At 23.8% G+C, this 21,802-nt stretch overlaps 2 protein-coding genes across 10 annotated transcripts in view; one reads left to right on the top strand and one right to left on the bottom strand.

Moving 5' to 3' along the window:
• The first annotated feature begins 951 nt into the window (after positions 1 to 951).
• On the top strand, positions 952 to 5,859 carry LOC129613850 (tonsoku-like protein). Its single transcript, XM_055528136.1, has 7 exons — positions 952 to 1,045; positions 1,132 to 1,395; positions 1,486 to 1,651; positions 1,747 to 2,177; positions 2,241 to 4,404; positions 4,464 to 4,639; positions 4,701 to 5,859. The coding sequence occupies exons 1-7, from the start codon at positions 985 to 987 to the stop codon at positions 5,756 to 5,758; spliced, it is 4,320 nt and encodes a 1,439-aa protein (XP_055384111.1). The 5' UTR covers positions 952 to 984; the 3' UTR covers positions 5,759 to 5,859.
• A 3,543-nt stretch (positions 5,860 to 9,402) lies between these two features.
• The window catches only part of LOC129613812 (glycogen-binding subunit 76A), a 73,278-nt gene continuing 60,878 nt past the window's right edge, over positions 9,403 to 21,802 (bottom strand). For 7 of the 9 annotated variants that reach the window (XM_055528086.1, XM_055528083.1, XM_055528081.1 and 4 more), the window contains 4 exons: positions 19,194 to 19,381; positions 17,862 to 18,663; positions 17,555 to 17,764; positions 9,404 to 15,192 (listed from right to left, as the gene is read on the bottom strand). In XM_055528086.1, the coding sequence (XP_055384061.1) occupies positions 14,330 to 15,192; positions 17,555 to 17,764; positions 17,862 to 18,663; positions 19,194 to 19,352 (2,034 nt within the window). In that variant the 5' untranslated portion in view covers positions 19,353 to 19,381 and the 3' untranslated portion in view covers positions 9,404 to 14,329. Of the gene's footprint in view, positions 15,193 to 17,554; positions 17,765 to 17,861; positions 18,664 to 19,193; positions 19,382 to 19,628; positions 19,673 to 21,802 lie in introns of those variants that run through there. The other 2 variants (XM_055528085.1, XM_055528090.1) reach the window with 2 other exon arrangements.

Genomic DNA, 21,802 nt, shown 5'->3' with positions numbered 1-21,802 from the left:
CAACAACAAAAATTACATTTAGATTGTCAAACCGGCCGCTGTATGTGTGTGTTTTATGTTTTATTCAATTCCTAGTTGTAATCACTTTTGTAATTACAAAATTGCACAAGAATTGGAAATTGTTTTTTTTTATTCAAAAAGAAAGTAACAGTAATTGATATTTTTGGATTAGTATTGAAAACTCATCAAGAAATTATTATTTTAAATATACATAAGTATATAATTTTATAAAAATTATATACATTTTTAAAAATATATGTATTTTATTTCGTGCAATTTAATCGAATGGCTAGTTCAATTTTATTTAATAAAATACACAACGCAGGCATTTTTGACGTCTGAAAGATATTAGTTAATAATTTACGGACCAAGTTGCTTGATAGTGTTTATTAATAGTCAATAATAATTAAAAAGACGAGTATGATAGTGTTTATTAATTTCTCTTGCAAACGGAACTAACATTCAAGAAGAAACCACTTGTTAATGGTGAAGTTTTGCGAACAAAATCAACATTACAAAATTAGAGCACATAAAGTAATTGAAAAAATGCAATCTTAAAACAAGAAAATCTTTCGTCGTTCATTCTCTTAAGCATTACGTTAACTAAGTGTTTTTATAACGGAATTTACCACGATTCGTAAATTTAAAATTTCATAATTTGAGTGAGTTTATTCGCTAATATTGATAAATTGGTATTAAAACAAATATGAATCTCATTTTGGAAAATTAAAAAAAAATTTTGAAAAACAAAACTTTCTACTCCTGCAGTTTTAAAAAATAATCCAAAAATGGCTGTTTGTAAAGGTTTGAAATTAGCTCGCAAATCAAATAACAGATCATTGTTGATTAAAAAATACTAAAATTTAGTAATTACGGCAATTCTTATCTAAACTTTGAAAAACAGTGTTATAGTGCAATTAAAAACAGGCACTTTCAAAGTAAAAAATAAACAAAATATTGTAAGGATCTCGAATTTTTGCACATATGCAAATTTGTTTTGAAATTGAAGATAGTACCTTGGGTCAAATGGAATATGAAGAAAGAAGTAGGATAAATTTTTCAATACAACTTAGCTTTTTAGTCAAGTTAATTAAATTGGACATTTGTTTAATTGCCTTAAAAATTTTTTAGAACTTCAAAAGCGCAAAGAAAAGGCTTTAAATGAATGTAACAGACAGTCAATAGCTGAAGCTTGCAATAATTTAGGGGATTTTTATAATCAATCCGGTAGATATTTGGAAGCTGCAAAAGAATATGAAGAAGAGGCTTTGTTGTATGAAAAACTTGGAACCAATTTTGTTCTGCCCAAGTCCAAAGCTCATAGGATGGTTGGAGAAATGTTCATGCTACTGAGTGAATTTGAAAACGCTCTAAAATATGTTAATTTATATTTAAGTAAGTTTTAAATTTCTATTTGGATTTTTTAATTCAACTCATGTATGAATACGATCGCATAAAAAAGCACTTATATCTAAAATTTTTCAGAACAAGTGCAGAATTTATGTAATAAAATTGAAGAACAGAGAGCTTATGCTACCCTTGGCAGGGTTTACTTGTTATATGGTCAAAGCAGTGGAGAAGCAACAACAGCTTCAAAACAACTCAAAAATGCTGAAAAGGCATTTATAAAAAGTCTTTTAATAACAAAAGAGTAAGCATATTGCGAAAAATGAATTTTTTAAGTTCTTTTAAAACTTAACCTCGACTATCTATTTTCCATACTATTAATACATATTTTAATATTAGTCTTACAGGATCAGTGAATAAATTTGAACTATTAGATATGCAGGCAAGGTTGTACCTCAATATTGGAGTAGTGAAAGAGCATATGGGAGAATTCGAAGAAGCTGTTGAATATAAGGAAAAAGCAGTTAAAATTGCGAAAGCAAACGATATGTTTGAATTACTTCATTTGTGTTATATTTCTATTAGTCTCTTATATCAAATCAAGAAAAATGATTGTGCTATAGCTCTACGATTTTGCAACTTAGCATTGGAAGTAGCTGAACGCCTCCCTGAAAAAACAAAAAAGGTGTGTGAAACTTTGTTAACAAAAGCAGAAATTCTTATAAAACAAGGAGATTTTCAAAGCGCAAAAAGAGTTTTGGTTAAAGCTTACAAACTTAGAACATCTGATTTAAATGACAGACAAAATATTGAGAGAAATTTAAAAATTGGTAAGTAATTTTTCCATTTAGAAATTATATCTACTACGTAAATTTCTTTCAATTCTGTTGTAGTGGCAGCCATATGTTATGCTTTACATTCTCTAATTGAAACAAAAATGGAAGATTATGATACAAGAAAACGATTATATGAAAAAATTGGGGACGGCAGCTGTTCATTACAAAATTATGAAAAAGCTATAGAATATTATTTGCAAGCTCTTGATGCTGCCCGAAAAAATGGCGACACCATAAAACAATTAATCCCCATTTATATTAGTTTATATCAAACATACAAAGATAACAAAGAATATGAGAAAAGTTTAGAATTTTTATGGAAAGAGTTTGAGGCTAATAAAAACATTCCAGAAGAAGCAGTTACAACTTTATTTAACATTGGAGAGGTTTGTGAAATACAAATGAAACCGTTTTGGACCGTTTATGAAATATACCAGAAAGCATGCAACGAATCTAAAAAGATTAATCAAAGTAATAAATTACTTAAAATTGCTCTCGTAAGGCAATTTAAATTGGCTATAAAATATAATATGACTTCTGTTGCCGATGATATAAAAGAGGAGGCTTTAAAAGAAAATATTAATATTGAAGATATAGAAAATGATCTTGACGATGATTCGGAAGAATTACTTTCAGACGAAAATACTCCGGACATTGGTGAAGATATATGCTTAGAAAATCTAACAGATTCTGATAATGAATGTGAGGAATTACAAACACTTCGCCCAGTCAGGAAAGCCCGGACGTCCTTGACTATTAAAAGAAATAACAAAGGTGAAACTCAATTACATCAAGCCTGCATTTCTGGAAACTTAAATTTAGCTCGACGTTTAATTGATCAGGGCCATGCAATTAATGTAAGAGATCATGCAGGATGGTTACCTCTGCATGAGGCATGCAACCACGGTTTTAGGGACATAGTAGAACTTCTTTTAGATAAAGGAGGCACATCATCTATAAACGATAATGGAGGTACAAGTTGTGATGGAATTACTCCACTTCACGATGCATGTTGTAACGGATATTTAGACGTTGCGGAACTACTATTAGAAAGGGGGGCAAATCCTACACTTAAAACTGATTTTGGCGATACCGCGCTGAATATGTTAGATAAGTGGCGGAATTCAGTAGATTTAGATTATGACGAACAAACGAGATATGAAATAGTCCGTTCAAAAATAGCTTCTCAGTTAAATAAAATTGGAGAGAAAGTTACTTCACCGCCTTTAACTAATTCATCAAAAGCTATTGATAATTCAATAGGAAAAGTTAGGCAACCAAAGCGAAACAAGAGCGATATAAATTTATATACTCAAAGTAATAGTAGTTCAAAAAGGAATTTGGGCACTCCAGCTTTACAATTGGAAGATGAATTTTATGAAAGTGAATCAGACTATGAGCTTCCCGCAAACATTTTGAAAGAAGATAGTAGAAATACAACTAATTTTGATAAAAAATTGACAGCGCGAAATGAATATAAAAGTGCTATACAAAATTTAAAACATCCAAATAGATTAGTTACTATTCTTCCAGAAACTTTTGAAATTATGAAGAACGAGGCTCAGAAAAAAAGGGGAGCGTTTTTAGATGAGGATGAAGTTGACGATGATTGGCTAGATAATGATGTGGGTTCTCATAAGAAAAGACATAAGTGCGATAGTGATAACAAAATATATGCAACACATCCAAATACCTTAAAAAGAGATACAAGTAGCTCTCGACATTCTGGAGATTATCTAACTGTGCCAACTTCACAATATAGTATTGAAAATTCAGATTCTTCAGACGCTGAAAGTGTCGGCAAACAAAACGCATTCACGGTATTATTAGACCCTAAAAATAAAAGCAATAAACAAGGAAAAAAAATGCGAAGGACATTAAGTATGAACAGTAACTCTAGTAGAAGATCGAGTACAGGAAATTGTCAATCTTCACTTTTAGATAAAGGGTTTTGCCGTTTTGGTAGTAATAACGCATTAATAAACGAGGATTCTTCAAATCGACTCATCGAAATAGAGCCTGATTCTACAACAACAGTGTATGAATCTCCAAGAAAAAAAGAAATTACAATAATTAAATTAAGTCCTCAAAAAGTAAATTCAATTATTTCTTTTAAAATTAAAGTGGAAAATGAATTGTTATTGGTACCAGTAGAGAGAAAGAAAACAGGAGAATTAAGTATTAAATGGTTGGCTGAAGAAGCTTCTAGGCGATACTATAAGTAAGAAAATTTATGTTTAAATTTTTGCTTGCAAGGTTTTATTTTTTAAAATTAAATAGCTTAGTTGGAATACGACCTGTTTTACGTTTAATGACGCCAGACGGATTTGGTTTTGAAGAAAGCGATAGTATAAACATTGCCATTGAGGAAAATATGATATCATCAAAAGTATTAGATTGGAAAATTTCACCTTTACCAGAAAGATATGAAGAAATGTGTCACCAGTTAAACCAAGGTTAGTTCCGCCATATTTCTGTACAAAGTACATTTTAATATTATTTCACTTTATTTTTCAGTTACCGACGAATTTACAAAATCAACATTAGAAAAATCGCACATTTCAAATATTTTATCTTTGGCTAATTTGTCTTTAACTCCCCTATCCACCGAACCTATTTTTAAGGCGCTTTTGCATCAATCAACGCTTCGAGTTTTAGACCTATCTAATAATTTCATTCAAAATGAAGGATGTAAACAACTCGGAAAATCATTAATAACTTTAAAGCAACTAAAAACCTTAAATCTCGAAGGAAACTGTATCACATCAGACGGTTTAATGTACTTTATAAAAACAGATTGTGTTCACTCGCAAGAACAGCAGTTTTCCGAATTAGAAACTTTAAATTTAAGTTTTAATCCATTAGGTGACAGAAGTCTTGAGCATTTAGAAATGTTATGTAAAATGTGTAAAAAATTAAATAGTCTCAGTCTTCAATCTTGTAGTTTGACAAATTTTTATGAGTATAACTTGAGTTTTGAAAAATTAATAGATTTTAATATTAGTTTTAATGAATTAACAACCGAAAGTATGAATAGGCTTTTAAAAGGTTTAAATTCTTCTCTAATTCAAAAATTATTACTAAACTTTACAAACCATAAAAACAAAGAATTCGGTACAAATTTTTACATATTCCTTGAAAGTGGAACTTGTGAAAAAATTAAAAATGTTGAGCTTGCTAATTGTAATTTAACTGATTCAGATGTTTATAAAATTGTTAAATTATTAAATAAATGTAAGTATTTGGAGTTAATTAATTTAAGTAATAATAATAAATTAACTGGCGCTTCTTTTAAATATATAATTGAAAATTTAGGTAATGTTCATAAAATTATATTAGAGGAATGTCCACACATTGTGGAAATATCCAAATTACAAAATTTAAATTTGAACAATTTTCCTGATTTTCTATCATTAACTTTGAATGAAACATCAACAATAGATATTGAAACTTTATGTAGCAAAATAGAATTTTTAAAAAATTTTTGGTACAATTGTTATGGGGACAAGGGTAAAGTTTTTCATAAAGGAAATTATTTTTGTCTTTACATTAATGAAAAAGATTTGATTTTATGATATTTATAATTCTGTAAGACTTCTGTACCTGTTTAAGTTAGTATATAAGTTTTTGTTTATTACATAATTCAAAAGTTGCTATTCACAAATTTTATTATACTATTTTTGTAAACGAAGAATAATTTAAAATGTTTAATTTTTATTTTATAAAATTTTTAATATAACGATTTTCATAACGAAAAAGGTTTTTTTTAATTTAAATTCATCCGTTTTAAACATAATACGTAATTTATATAATAACATTTATTTAAAAAGAGTAAAATTAGGTTTCTTGGGCTTGACGATTCTCAAAACTAATTAAGTTTCTATAAAGTAATGCAAATTCGATTATTAAGAAAAAATAAAAAATATTGAATTTAAATATTTATATAAACGATTATTTATTTAGCCCTTCTAAAAATAACATTTCCTTTTTAGATTTCTGTAATTTTAAAAAATTACAGTTTCTAATTGATTAAATATCCATATTTTCCAAATGCTTAAATTAAGGAAACATTTAAGTAAATGTCCTTTTACTGATGTGAAAAACATTCATATTTTCATCAGATTTTTACACATCTTATATAATATTGATTATTTACAAATGAGGAAAAAAAACTATTTACAAAACTCAATAACAGATATTACAATACAAATTAAAATTGATGATAGTAAAAACGTTGCAAAACCAAATTATATATTTCTTTTATTAATTTATTTGATTATAATTTTGTATTTTATACAATTTAAGAAAATTAAATCTTACTTTTTCTCCACAAAATCTTTATCTTTTCAATCAGTCTCTCAAGTTACCCTAAATTACAATATTATAATGCATTAATTTGTTTAAATCTAGTAATAAAATATTTAAAAATAAATTACAATTTAGCAAATTTTTTGATTAAATACAGTATCTTAATTTTAAATTTAAGAAATCATAATTTTTATTTAATTTTTATAAAATCCGATTTCAGGTTATGATTTTTTTCTTTTTAAACTTTTAATTTTTAAATATAAATTTTTTGATTTCTTAACACTGTACTTAATAAATTTAGTTTTAATATTGGATAAGAACGGTTTGGAAAATTATTTTTTGCATTTTAAACTATTAGATATTTGAATAATTGGATTTGAATTGTAAATTTGTTATTTTGTGTAAATAACGCATTTTAACATTTCGTAAAACACATAATATTATGTACCCACATAAATTTTGAATGTCATAACATAAGTTCGACTATTATAAAAATAATATTGAATTTATGTCAATTAAAATAATATTGTAAGTTACTTACTAGTTAACATTTTCAAAGAAGGTTTCTACTCTCTTAACGTACAAGTGCTTTTTTCAACTATCATTGCTTTGGTGTGTCATATAATTTTGAACTCTTTCTATATTATAAAACTATAAAATTTTCTTAACACTTTAGAGTACTTTGCAGTTTTCTATTTTATAATAAGTTTTATAAAAGATATGAACCTACCCGTACATTGCTAATTTTTTTTTAATTTTACATCTTAAGTTGAAATATTCATAATTAGTTAACGAGCACTCTGAAAGATTTATATGTAGGCATTGCAACAGTTCTTAATTTATTTATTGTTTTAATTTCAAATATTTTTTATTATAATTATTATATTAAATATACATATATTAATAATTATTTCCAAATAATTATGAATTTCTGTATTTACATAATTTTTAAAATACATTTATAAAATAATCTGAATATAGTTTTATGCGTTGTTGTTAAATGCCATTAATTAACAATTTGTTAATTAAAGGCATTAATTTTTTATTAAATGATTATTTGCTATAGACTTAATGCTTTAAAGTGTGATGCATGTAACTGCTGCAAAAACATATTATAAATAATTAATAATATCAAATCATAATATATTTTTTTGTATTTAATATTTTAGAAATATTTTCATTTCGAGTATAAGTAAATACGCATATATATTAATATATTTGATTATTCCATTTTAAGCATGAATATTTTATATTTTTATTAAGATTTTTCTTATATTCTTAGTGGTTTAGGAATTATTCAATTTAGTATTTTATTTCAATATTGGGCAGTTTTCTATTGAGGTATATTGTTTTAATTCCATTTTTAACTTAGTTTAATTTTAAATTTATTGTACTGAAATTTCGAGTGTTAACATATAATTTTTATTTTCTTTATAAAATTTGTGTATTATATGATTTTTTCGATTATTGATTTCTGATTAATTTTAATGTTGTATTGTATGAATACCCAAAGTTTTTAAGATGTAATAGTAAGTTTGAATTTCATGGGTTGAGTAAACCTTTCTGTTAATATTTTGTGAGAGTTCAACTCTAAGCATATTAGACCCTCAGCAGACCAAAAAACTTTTGTATTTTGAATTTAGTATGTACTTTTTACTTTCATTAGAATATATACTAAATTTATTTAATATTCTATTAGTTTGGCTAGTTTATCTTTAATTTATTGTAAATATTATGTTTTCCAAATTCGCATATATAAATTCGCTTTTTTTCTTTGAGGATTAATTTTAGAGTATTTTAAACCAGGTGGCCATTATTTATTTTAACTTTGATGTATGACTCAACTACAAAATTTTTATAATTTTCTTTTTTTCTATTTAAATTATTTAGACTTACAAAAGGTTTTCAATTATATTCTAACAACAGAGGCCAGGTTTGAATATTCATATGAATAACCATAGACTAAAATAACATAGGAGAGAACTATTGTCCATAATCTGCTAGTGGCATCATTTGACTTATTAAGTTTTTATTCAATTTGTTGTAATTTTCTTTATCAAATCAATTTGGAATTTTGAATTCTAAGCTGAAAACCAAAAAACTTTTTAATATTAACCAATCGTCTCAAGTGATGAGATATGTGACTAACAGAATATGGTTGTATAAAAGAGGTATAATATAAGGAACTACTTTTTACAAATAGTATTTCTTATATTATTGAAATTAATAAATTTTGTTTTTATAAAAAAGCATAAAATACTTAAATGACTTGTAAATACTTGTGATTTCTCAAAGTAATTGGTGTTATTAGTCAGATTTAGTTGTGTTTTTTTTCAATCATTTGAATTTCTTTTTTAAATTCATGTTATAAGCGTTATAAGTGAAATAGGTATAACATTTTTGTTATTTACATAGTTAGAGTCGAGACTTATGTCTGAAATAGATAGAGTGAAAAATATTATTTAAACCACAACTTGAATAACGTATCAATTTTCGATTGGGATTTCGAAAAAATAATTAACACTTGCCATCATTTTAAAATAGAAGGATACAAGAACTAAACATTGTATAAAATATTATTTGAGTATTAATGTTTGTAATGTAAAAGGGTTAAATAAAATATTATCCACTCTGGTTTCAGAAGAATTTTATTTCAAAATGTTTTGTGTATTTAAAGAAATGAACCTTTAAGTTTTTTAATTTTAATGTAAAATGAAAAAAAAACTCAAAAACGTTAAAAAGGCAAATTGTTTACTGAATTTAAACAAGAAAAAATTAAAAAAATATAATGCAAAAGTAAATTTAATTAAGAAATCATTGATGTAAAGAAAAAATAAAGTAGTAACTAAATAAAAAAACAAAGTCTTATAGAACAAAAATAAAAATACCAAGATAATTTATACGAAAAAATCAGTATATATGTATTTAATTTTAAATAATATTTTTTTTCTTTTTTATAATAACAATATTTCTCGTTTGTTTCTTTTTTTGTTTTCAAATTTTACTTAACATTATTTAAATTTATTTTATTCGTTTGCCTTTAAAAATTTCATCAATTCATTAAAAAATATAGATTGTAAAACAAGCAAAACTTAGTTTTTAACTAACAAAATTTAGAAGTCCTTTCTTCCTCTTTAAAGTTAGTTAAAAATTTTATTAATACAATCATATGTAGTTCTTGTGTAATAATTTTGGGCTGTTTTACAAATATACATTTCCAGTAATTTGTACATTATAGTATATTAGTTTTTAATTATAATGCTTCGTAACAACATTTTCATGATTAACGATTTTTTTCTAGAGTGCCATCATCACTTTTATTATTTAATTTTTATACTATAATGTACTATTTGTATACTATTAAAATTATAATCTAAATATAACAGGTATATGTAATAATTAATATAATATATAAATTTTAAAATATATAACATTTTAATTTAATAAAAAAAAAATTACGGTTTAAAAAAAATATAAAAATCATAAAAATGTTTTTATTTAAAGGCTTGAAGATGCTTTCAGGATCAGGATGTAAAATATGCGTGTATATAATATTTTTCATCAATGTAATAATTTTGTGCTGCATCTTGTTGATTTCTTTTTATATAAAATTTTATTATATAATAAAATATTAATTTATATTAATCTAAAATATAATATTAAATTAATTTAACAATTTGTATAATTTAATTTTTTTCTCTCTAGCTTTTATGAAACAAAAAAAAATTCCAAAATATTTTTGGAAATTAATTCATATAAAAAAGTACACAATTTAGGATTTGCATTTGATGAGCATTATTTTTGCTCATGATTTCTTGTAAAATTTAAAGTTCTTGTAATCAATATTAGTTTTTATATAGTTTTATATTAAAGAGATTAATTCCAATTCACTTATTATTGATTACATTGCTAAATCAATTATTTGATTTGGTCTCAAATAAATAATTGACAGTATTTTAAATATTAATTTTTTGTTTGTTTTTTTTTTTTTTTGTAATGGCACTGCAGTTAATAAGGTTCTAGAACTTCAATTAAATAAAGTTTCTTTCAGTTTTTTAATTCAAGATTTTTTCAGTTTTATTGTTTCTTAACTATTTTCAGATTTATAGTTTACATTGATTTCGGCAAGATAATAGTCTGTAAAACGAAGACTTTTTAATTTCCAACCAGAAGATACCAATTATTGTCAAAGTTTTACCATAATGTACAATAAAATTTGTAATAAATTTATGTTTTTCTTTTGGCTTTTAAAATTTAAGGCATGAATACCTAAAATATGATGAAGTTGGACAAAATTGAACATTTTGTTAAAAATGTTTTAATTGCAAAAGTAGTAAACTATTCAGTATTATGATTGTAATTATGTATTTTAAAGTTTGTTTAAAATTTGCCTTCTTAGGTATTTATTCATTGCTTGGTTTTTTTATTGCGAACAACAGTCAAATTTTTTTTTAATTACAAATGTAAAAATTTTTTACTTATATATTTTATAATGAATCAGTTTTATTTGGATATTAAATGTTGAAAATAAATTTAAATATTTTTAATTGTGTGGAAATTAAATTATGAAAATCTTCGAGAACATTTATTTTTTGATCTATGATTTTATTCCTATATCTGTTTGAATACGTTCTTAATAATCATTCATAATATTTTACATTTTTTTTATAGTAATTTTATTTTATGCATTCTTGATATGTTTATGTTACAAAATGTAGATTTTGTTATTATGGAACGGTTTTTAATATTGGTATTTTCTAGGTACAATCTCTTTTACAATCTTTCAATAGGTTTTCATTTTTAAAATCATAATTAATTAGTCATACATAAAAAAATTTTTTGTGCCAAAATTAAAATTTTGTAAACTATAACTAATTTTAATTAATCGATGTAAAAACTCATTTTCAAATTAAAATACAAAGTTTAAAAAGTTTTTTGACCAAAAGAAAATTGAAAATTCTTATTATATTTATTGTGGATGTTTGTTTGTTTATTTTTTTCAGTCTCAATTTTGAATTAAAAATAAAAAGACAAATCGTCAGTTTGTTTTCTTCTCAATTTTTGTGTCAAGTCTTTAATCTTCAAATCAAATATAACACATATTTAATTTTTTCAACAGAAATTAAATATTTTATTCGATTTTTGTTTTTTAATTAGCTGTGCAATGTGGATTCGAATTAACATTATAATGCTATATTGCCCAAAATATATTTATTCTATTAGATATAATAATTCATTGTTAGAGTTATAAATTGTAAACTTATCATAAATACGTACAATATTGATAGTGCATAAAACAGAAAACAAAAGTAAAAAAAAAATTTAAAGGCGTTGATTCAAAAACAAAAAAACGTTGTAGCCACATTATTTTAATATTTAAAAATATGTACTTATTTACCAGCGTTTCAACTGTATACCTTTATTTTTAAATTTAAAATTTGCGATAGTTACATTTTCAAAAGTGAAATGTTGAGTCTTTTTAGTTTTCAACGTTGACTGGCTATATTTTCAATTTATATAAAACAGTTCAAGTTGCCTTGCATGTTAGTTATTTTTATGTCATCTTCCCCTTTCATGCGATTCAGAACGAAAAAATTTCAAATAAGACAAAAAAGCTAGGAAATATCCTAATCGCTTACATATAAAATGCAAAATATAATGTTATGTAATATAAGCTTAAATGAAAACAAAATTTAAAATATTATACTATACTTGCACTTAAGTACATTCAGTCTCTTTCATCAATCTCAAAATAAGAGCAGAAAATTTAAATGACTTTAAAATTTGATATTGTAATTTCTTTTTTGTTTTTCTTCTACATGTGTAGTTTTTAATTTTGTATAACATTATGTTTTCATTTTAATCACAATACATTTTTTATGATATTCAATCTCTAATCAAAAATTTACAAATAAGTAAATTTAAATTAAGAAATACTGGTAATCATTATTGCTCATCATGGCTGCTATGGAATCTTATCATATTTTCACAGAATTTAGTAATTATTATAAATAGAGATTTGATTTTGACACCATGACATCCCAGATAATAAAAGAAATTGAAAACAAAATTGGCATTTTTTTTGCCATACAAAGAAAATATTTTAACATTTTCAAAGGTTTAAAGCCAAAATTTATGACTTTGCTCTTATAGTAAAGAAGATTGAACGTTTGTTCTTTCATTTTATAATTTAACAGTATTAATCGAAATTTTTTACTTTATTTTACATTTACATAATTCATATGAAATATGAAATATTTTGAAAATAATTTGCATTTGAAAAAATATTGCACTTCAAATAGGATTTCTTTTATCTTTATTATCACATTAGATTTTTTATACTTTTTCAAATTGAAAAAATAATTTCCAAAATTCACACGGCATATTAAAATTTGTAATGCAAATAAAATATATAATATGCTATGAACATTATGTATTGTTTATAATATACATAGGTATATAGGAACAATTTAAAATAGGAAATATTATGTAATTAACAAAAAATAGTTTCCTTATGAAATGGGAGTATATTCCATTTCTTCCATTTTCCCTTCTTTTTGCTAACTTTCTTTAAAAAAAACACTTAAAAGTTCTTGTTAAATTTTAAATTAAGAAAAAAATAAAAACTTATTATTAAAACAAAAAACAAAAATTTATTAATGATTTTTTTTTAAATAAAAAATAATAAAACATAATAATAAAAATAATAATATTAATAAATTTAAAACTATATTATTCAACACTATATATACGAACTTTTCTAAAAACAAAAAATATCAAGCTAATCAGTCACACGTTTAAAGTTAACATACAAATTTGTATAAAAATATATTTTAGGCAATAGATGCATTTAAAATATTTTTCTTTCTTTTCAATATTCTTCTGCTTAACATATTTTCAATTTTATGATATTAATGATAATAATTAATCATATATAATTTTTGTAATATTTATTCAGAATTGATTTTTAATTTCAAAGTTATTTCAAATATAAAAACAGTTAAGATTTTAATATATGTAAGATTTGCTCCAAATTATAGAAGCGAGCTCATTGACAATAGCAAAAAAAAAACAATAAATAATATAGCAATACCGAAAAATTTTAGGAAACCTTGTAATCTTTGTATTAAATTCGTCCGATTTAATTTATTAATTTATTTCTTTTTAATTAGATTGGTTTTTAAAAAGAGTATAGTAGTATATAAAATTTTAAATAAATAAAAATATTATTTTATGATTATGCTTTTATGATTAGAATTTTAAAAAATTCTTAAACTTTTTTATGAATAGGTAATGATTTGGGATTTGAAATGAAATTAAATTATTAAAATCGAAGAGTGATGCAATTTCATTTTTGTGATTAGTCATAATTTTTCATACAGAAAGGACGATGGATAGCTCATAAATCCTTTTATTTTGTGTGAAATTACTTTGAAACTTTAATAGATCTTTTAGAAATCAATTCTAATATTTTAATGTGCATGTTTTACTTTCTTTTTATATGTATGTATATGTTTAATTTATAAATTAATTTTAAAAATTTGCTTTAAATTTCTTTCACATATAAATTGCTTTTCTTCTCAATTTATCATGTAGTTTTCTAAAAAGTTTTGTTACATTCCTTTTTTTTATATATTTTTTCATTCTTTTTCTTTTTTTTTATGTTTTATCTTAAAACTGATTAATAATAAATTTATTAAAACTAAAATATATATTTGTGTGTAGATACACGATATACAACATAAATTTATGTAATTTTATGTGTGTTAAAATATTATTTCCTCATATCATCTTATTTAATTTTGTATACATGTTTGTTGTTCTCTTTTTTAGTTTTTTCAATAAAATGAAACACACCAAGCATCTGATGTCGGACTAATCAATGAAGATTGTATGTGATGTGGAGGTAATATATTTCTATTATTTATATTTGTTGCTGGCAAACATTGAAAACAATAATTTGCTCCATAATTATTATCCCAAAATTGTTGACCTTTACATTGAAAACGTACAGCAAATTCTAAACGTTGTCCAACTGATACATTATTTGCGTATAACGTAAATGTAAATTTATCTGAGAAACCATCACATGAATTTTGACAATATGTTGCTGGTATGTCAGAAAATGTACGCCAATTATCACATGTATAACGTATATGAACTGATTTGTGAAAGTCTAAATTACGTACACGTACGGAACCCATTATTGTTAAGTGAATTGGATCTGATATTAAAGCATTTTCTAAATTAACTTGTTTATCACGTACCATATCCAAAAATGATGGTATACAGCCAGGTGGTTGAAATAATGGCATTAATATTTTATCAGCTTTTGGGCCAAGTTGTACTGGTGGTTCAGTTTCGGCTATTTCTAAATCTTGATATGCTGATACTGGTATATTTGGTATTTCATCCATAAATGTTTTAACATCAGCCAAATCTAAACCTAATACATCAGCAAAACGAACAATTTTTTTGCGACCCGGTGTACCAGGTGGTGTTTTACCAGTTTTTAATGATGAACATCTTCTAACACGTTGTGGTCTACAATCATCATCATCATCTGTATCTTCTTTTGATGTTACATCTCTATTTAAATTTTGTTGTTGATTTGTATTATTTAAATCCCCATTTAATGCTTGTTCCAATATTTTTTGAGATTCATCATCTGTTGTTTTGGGTGTCGCTGGTTGTACGGCAACTAAAATTAATTAAAATATAAAAAAAATGCATATTTTAAGTTGTTACAAATATTTTTAGTTAAGTTTTAAAAACAAGAAAAAGTCAAATGAATAACTAAACGTGCGACATATTTTGTAAGAATAAATGTAAAAGAAAAAAATAAGAATGTCAATTAACCAAATTTTAAAGATATCATTAAAAAGAAATTCAAAATCTTATGTTTTTATACAAAATATATATATTTCTCTTTAATTTAATTTTTTTTTTTTAAATTCACTTTGAATATTTTAACGAATATTTCTTTTTTATTGCTTTAAAACTGGTTGACTACAGAAAATTTATTTTAATTTTAACTTGAAAATGCAAAATACCTCTGAAATACAATTTTATCGTCATATTTTTTCTATTTTTTGAATTGTTAGAACAATTATTAATTTTATTTTAAAATAAAATTAATAAGAAATAATGTTTTTAACAGCACAATTAGTCTATTTTATATTTTTTTGTTTCTTCTTTTATATTTAAAATCTCAGTATTAATCAAGTATAAAAATTTTAAGGTACAAATGAACTAAATGAAAAAAAAATTTTCTTTTTTTTTTAAATTAACGTGAACAAGAGCTAAAAATTTATTCGAACCGTATCACTTGAGATTTGAATGAATACTGTTCATAATTCAACCTTTAAATAAAATAGTCAGGCCGAATCAGAATGATATGATTACTGGTTTGATGTTTATATGTGCTACTCTGCCTGATAGCAACTGATCTGTATTTTGGAAAGGTTAATTGTGTGTTTAAATTTTTTTTATTTTATATTTGGTTTTATTTCTTGTTATTGTTTTTATTATTATTTATATTTTATTTTCATTTATTTTCTTTTGGTTCGGTATGTTTTACTTTAGTGTTAGTTTAACTTGCGAATATTAAAAGAAAATTTATGCATGGGCATGTTATTATGTGTGTACATATGTATCAATAAATTGAGTGAGTATATGATATGTACTAAGTACATAATTATTATTATGCGAAGAGGATAGATGGAAAAATATGTTAATAAAAAAAATTTATAAGAGAAGAAAAAACATTCAATAAATTTTAATTTTTTAAAAGTTTCCCGATATTATGTATGATAGACCTTTTTCGTTAAAATTTCGATAAAATTATCATGAATGAAGTCTGATTAAGATGCCTACATTACAGTTATCTTTCAAAATGAAATTAGTAACGATTGTAATGTTAATGTGAAAACAATCTCATCTTAAGTTGGTAGAAAATTTCATAGCCTGACAAACTAATTTGAGATATCCACAAATTATGTTGTAGCAGAAGATTTTTAAGATATAAAAGTATAATAAAATTTCACTATCTTATGTAAATATTTATTTTTCTGAAAATTTGACATGATGACTCACTATGTGTGGGTAACTTCTTAATTCTAAATGATAAGAATATGATAACTGGTCAAATATTGATTAGTTTGTCGTATTATGTTTTTCTTACGAAATTTTGTTTTTTTAATTAGGCATATAAACCAAAGGTAAATTTTCTAAATTTCTTTTAATGATTATTTCTGCCTTTTACTTTCAATTGCAGGTAGAATATGGTCTACATTTTCTGAATTCAAAGCTACATATATATATGTATAAAATTATTTCTTCAAATATTTATAGATTCAAAATGCAAACAAAAAAAATCCTTGGAGATTAAAAAAAAAACAATTTTGACGTAATTTTAAAGTACTTTGTAAATTTTTGAATATAATAAAGATAAGATTAAAGAAAAGGTTTTGGTGTCTAGTCGCCGATAAATTATATATCATATAGCAGTATGCGTGCGGCAAGATAACAAATCAGGTATATATAATGGTTACTCGTTAAATATAGTATGGTGTTGTTGATAGTTAATTTTTTCTTATTTTATAAATATTTTTGGCTTACAGTAAATTTGAATTATTGTTATTGGCTCTAATATGGCATAAAAGTTTAATTCATAATCTCATTTAATTCTTTTTATTTTAACATCTTTCCTTTTTTAATATAGCATAAAAAACACATCATTGTCACCACTAACGATTTTAAAAAATAAGCAATTTTGTATGAAATTTTAAAGACTTTCATGGTATCTGTGATAGCTGCCCAAGATTATCAGAAAATACTCGTATAATATTGAATATATAATAAGAAAGTAAAAAGAAATTCCTGATTAGATAAAAGAAGTTTAGATATGAAATTTAGATTTACAAATAAAAAATTGTTTAAATTGAAATACAATAAATAATTATTGTTAGTTGTGATTAGTTAATTTTCCTTTTCTTAAATAATATGATAGTTATCGCATTTTAAAACATGCTAACTGATATATAGTCAGAATTATTATTTACTTGTTAAATTTAAAATATTGTGTCCATTTTTCAAACATTTTGTTTCTTCTTTATTATTTTCATCACAATGACCATTTATTGAGTTTAAATCATTTTCTTCGGATAATTTTTGTAATTCGTTCAGTACTTTATCTTGACATATTGTATTATTGTCAGATTTTATTGATAATATGCTGCTTTTATTAATTTCTTGTGAAGATTTTACGGAATCTATATACCCAACAAAAATAAAAAAAGTTATGATAATAACATAATAATTCCATACAAGTATTGCTATATCAATTTATAAAACAATAGGCATAATTACCATTATTATATTCTTCTTCATCATTATGATATCCATTATTTGATTGATGTATTAAATTTTCTGGACTATTATTATTAATATTTAAATCATTATTATTAAATTCAACTTCTTTTTTAATAATATCATTATGATCTTCATGATTATTTTGATTATTTATTTTCTCATTTTTATCATTAAATTTATCATCATCTATTTTTTGATTAACATATTGGAAGTCAACTTCATCTGTATCATTTATTTCATATGCACAATGTCCATTCATTATCATTATTTTACTTTCAGCACTCATATTTGCTGTTATTAATATTTTATCATTAACATCTACAGGTGAAGTTGTATGTATACTATTATTATTATTATATAATATTTGACCATTTATATGTTGTTGTTTTTGTTGTTGCAGCTGTTGTTGTTGTTGTGGTTTAATATTCGTATCAGTTAATTGTTCACCATCTGAACTAATTGGATCAAAATATGGTCCATCGGAACTTTGACTACTTGCTCGACTACCAGTTGTAACTGGTGATGAACATATATAACCAGACTCTGTAGCACAATCGTGTGGTGTATTTGATGTTGTTTCAATTAAACGTGAATATTCACATTCATCAGCAGGACTACCAGGACTTTCAATTTCACAATCAAAATCAAAAAATGAATCGGCAGCTTCTTGACTAGTTGTATGGCGTAGTGGTTGCAGTGCTGTTACAACTTGATTACTTTGATCGACATGTGTTATCCATGTATTCGGGCCAGTACCATTTAATATTGGGTCATCATTATGTATTTCTGAATCACCATTCTGCAAAATATATTTTTAACTGTTAATTAAATATAAGCACATAAAGTATATGTCAGTAAGGTCCAATAGAAATTTGTTAATAATTAATTTAATTTTTGTTATTAGATACTAAAGTTCTCAAATTAATTCTAAAAGATAAAAAATTCGAAATTTTTAAACTATAATTATATTGCAATCTAAATCACGAAGTTTGATATTTTCAAATAAAAATATTTTAATCATAATGTTACGATTGACGATCGTGGTGGAGACTGCTGTATTAGATAATATTTGTTAATTTAAATATTATTATATTGCCTGCATACAGCAGGTATGGTCTGCTAGTAATGAGTTATTAATAAATGTTGGTTTGTTCAATTCAATTTTAATAAATAGTTCAAAGAACCCTTTTTATAATTCACAATAGTAATTAATTTATAATGTTGTTTGATTTAATTAAAAATGGAAACGTGTACATATACGTATGTATGTACATATAAGTAATTACAATTAAATGAAATATTTTATAAAAATTTATTTTTAAAAATTACCTGTGAGTTGCCAAGAGTTCTTAATTTAGAAGATAAATGACGGGCAAATGCCTCGGCTCTCCCTCTGCAAGACATACCGAGGGATGGTAATAATGAAAATCCGCAGGGTCGCTCGGTAGCTGTACAATTTGAAATTGGTATATCACCCGGTCCGTTCATTTATAATAATATAAATTTTATTAAAAAATCTGGAAAGAAAAGAAGGGAAATAAAGGAATAATTAATATCAATTATCATTGACGTCATTATGTAGATTTATTGTTATAATTAGCATTATTTAAAAGAAAAACTATGTAATACAACTATTTAATAAGCAAACAGATTAAAACACATACGCACAAACTATAGATATTTTTAAAAAAATTTATGAAAACAAAAATCAGAAAAATTATATTTTTGGTAATAAATAATTTTTTTTGTACTCTAGATATTTACAATTTTACATTCACTTGAAAATTATCAGTAGTATTCGTACATCTCAAGAACAGAGAAATCAGATGATTTCAGAGAATAGACTAGAATACAAAAATCACAAAAATTCTTATTTATAGAAGGAGAAATGCAGTTATTTATTTATTTTTGCCAGATTTTGTATTTGTTTTTTATGTTATGTATTTATTTAAAAAAGAATTTAAATATAAATTTTACATTTAATGTCTATGGACAATCATTATTGTGACGAGTAAAATCATTTAAGAAAATTTATTTTGATCGTAAAGCACAATATGGGAATTATTATTGGTGTGTATGTGCATATGTACACATATTCACATTAATATGTACATATATGTATATTATGTACATATGTAGAATGTTCTTGAATAATTTAAATCAATTTTTAATTTAAATTATTAATATATATATGTATGTATATGTAGCTAAAAAAAATGTTTAAATTCAGGCAATATTTTTGTACAATTCGTCGCTTACATTTGGAAAATATTGAGAATTAGAAAATTAACATTATGTACAAGCAGAGTAATAATAAAACAAATGAACTATAATTAAAAGTCGCTGAACTCTTTTATCTACAAATTTTTACTAACTTATCTTTGTACGTGTTTCAGAAATTTAGAAATCTGTTTTTATTATAAATGCAAAAATTGATTAAAATAGAATAACTATACAAAATCTGAATCAATTAAATTAATAATAATAATTACTACAAATATATAGTGTCAGGTGTATTTTTGCGCATTTTAACTTCCCATGTAAAACGCCTTGCATGTTTGTATGTACATAATGTATGTTACTTAATCATTATAATCCTATTGATACGGTAATTGAAATAGCAACCGATTTAATTTAATTGTCAACCCCACTGGGCTTTTAAATAAAAATTAAAAAATTATTGATAACGTAATAATAATAATAAAATGTTGATTATAATCGTAATCGTATAAGAAAGTTGATTATTTAATAATTAATAAACTTTACAAAATTAAAATTACTACATATTTAATTTTGTCATTTCTCAAATATGGATATTTTAGGGGAGAAATTTTTAATGTTCGTTTATATTGTAGTTATTCAAAATTTATGAATTTCGTTCTAGAATTTAAAAACTCAAATAACGTCTCAATTTTTTAATAATTTAGAAATTAAGGCTTTTTAAAAAAAAATTTCTTTTTAAAGCATTAGCAATTTCATTTTTCCTTATGAAATTTTTGCAAGTTATAATGGAAATTTTCACTTTTCTAATTTATAATTTGTACACATTATAAAGTACATATGTACATATTAATGTATATACTATTATGTATTGTTATATTGATATGTGCCATACCAATTTATATACATACATGTGAAAATGTATCAATGTGATGTTTTGTTAGAGAGAATTTTAACGAAATAATTTTAGATATAATTAAATTGCGAGCGCAGAAGACGGAGGCTTCTTAAATTTTAAATAAAATTTTTTCAAAAAAGCCAAAATACTATAAAAAGTTCTTGTTGGAAAAGAATTTTCGTTTTTTTTTGTTTCTATGGAAAATATTTTTTTTTGTACATCGTTTATTGCAGCTGTTTTGATTTCAGAAATAGATTTATGAAAAAATATAAAAAATAATGTACATAGATGATAGATGTACCGACGCAACAAGTAATAAAAGAAAAAAATTGTAGAATACGCCGACTTTTAGGGTCCCTCCAATTTTTTATTTAAAAATTTTTTTATTTTTTTATCAAAACAATTTCAAATTACATAAACTCCTTAAAGTTTCGTTACAAAATATATTTAAAACATAATGCAATAAAATTCGATATTTGCTCCTTAAATTTTAAATAACAGAAACACTTTTCTTTTTCATTGTTGAATTTTACTAAAAAAATGTCTTTTTTGTCATTGATTTTCAAAATAAGTCTCCTACTTGTTTCTTTGGTAGCAGAGGCAAATACAATATCAATCCTTAACAGGTTTGATTAACGTTGAAATAAAATTTAATTATGCACTTTGAATTATTGTCGACAAATGTGTTAAATGTCGTGAAAAAATTATCAAAGTATTCGGTTTAATAAGGAATTATTTGTCATGAACCGATTCCATCTTGAATTTTACATTTTAAAGATTTAAAAATTTGAAAGCTTGACATGACGTAATGTACAATATT

This window comes from Condylostylus longicornis, unplaced genomic scaffold (assembly GCF_029603195.1).
Source record: "Condylostylus longicornis isolate FDR11 unplaced genomic scaffold, ASM2960319v2 ptg000092l, whole genome shotgun sequence".
Classification (NCBI taxonomy): domain Eukaryota; kingdom Metazoa; phylum Arthropoda; class Insecta; order Diptera; family Dolichopodidae; genus Condylostylus; species Condylostylus longicornis.
This window is presented reverse-complemented; position numbering and strand designations above follow the sequence as displayed.

Bases quoted from the DNA above. Each gene is read 5' to 3' on its own strand.
- LOC129613850 (XM_055528136.1), top strand. From the start codon at position 985: ATGCAAATTTGTTTTGAAATTGAAGATAGTACCTTGGGTCAAATGGAA. The intron at 1,046-1,131 runs GTAGGATAAATT...AAAATTTTTTAG, and splicing joins AATGGAATATGAAGAAAGAA to AACTTCAAAAGCGCAAAGAA. The intron at 4,405-4,463 runs GTAAGAAAATTT...AAAATTAAATAG, and splicing joins GCTTCTAGGCGATACTATAA to CTTAGTTGGAATACGACCTG.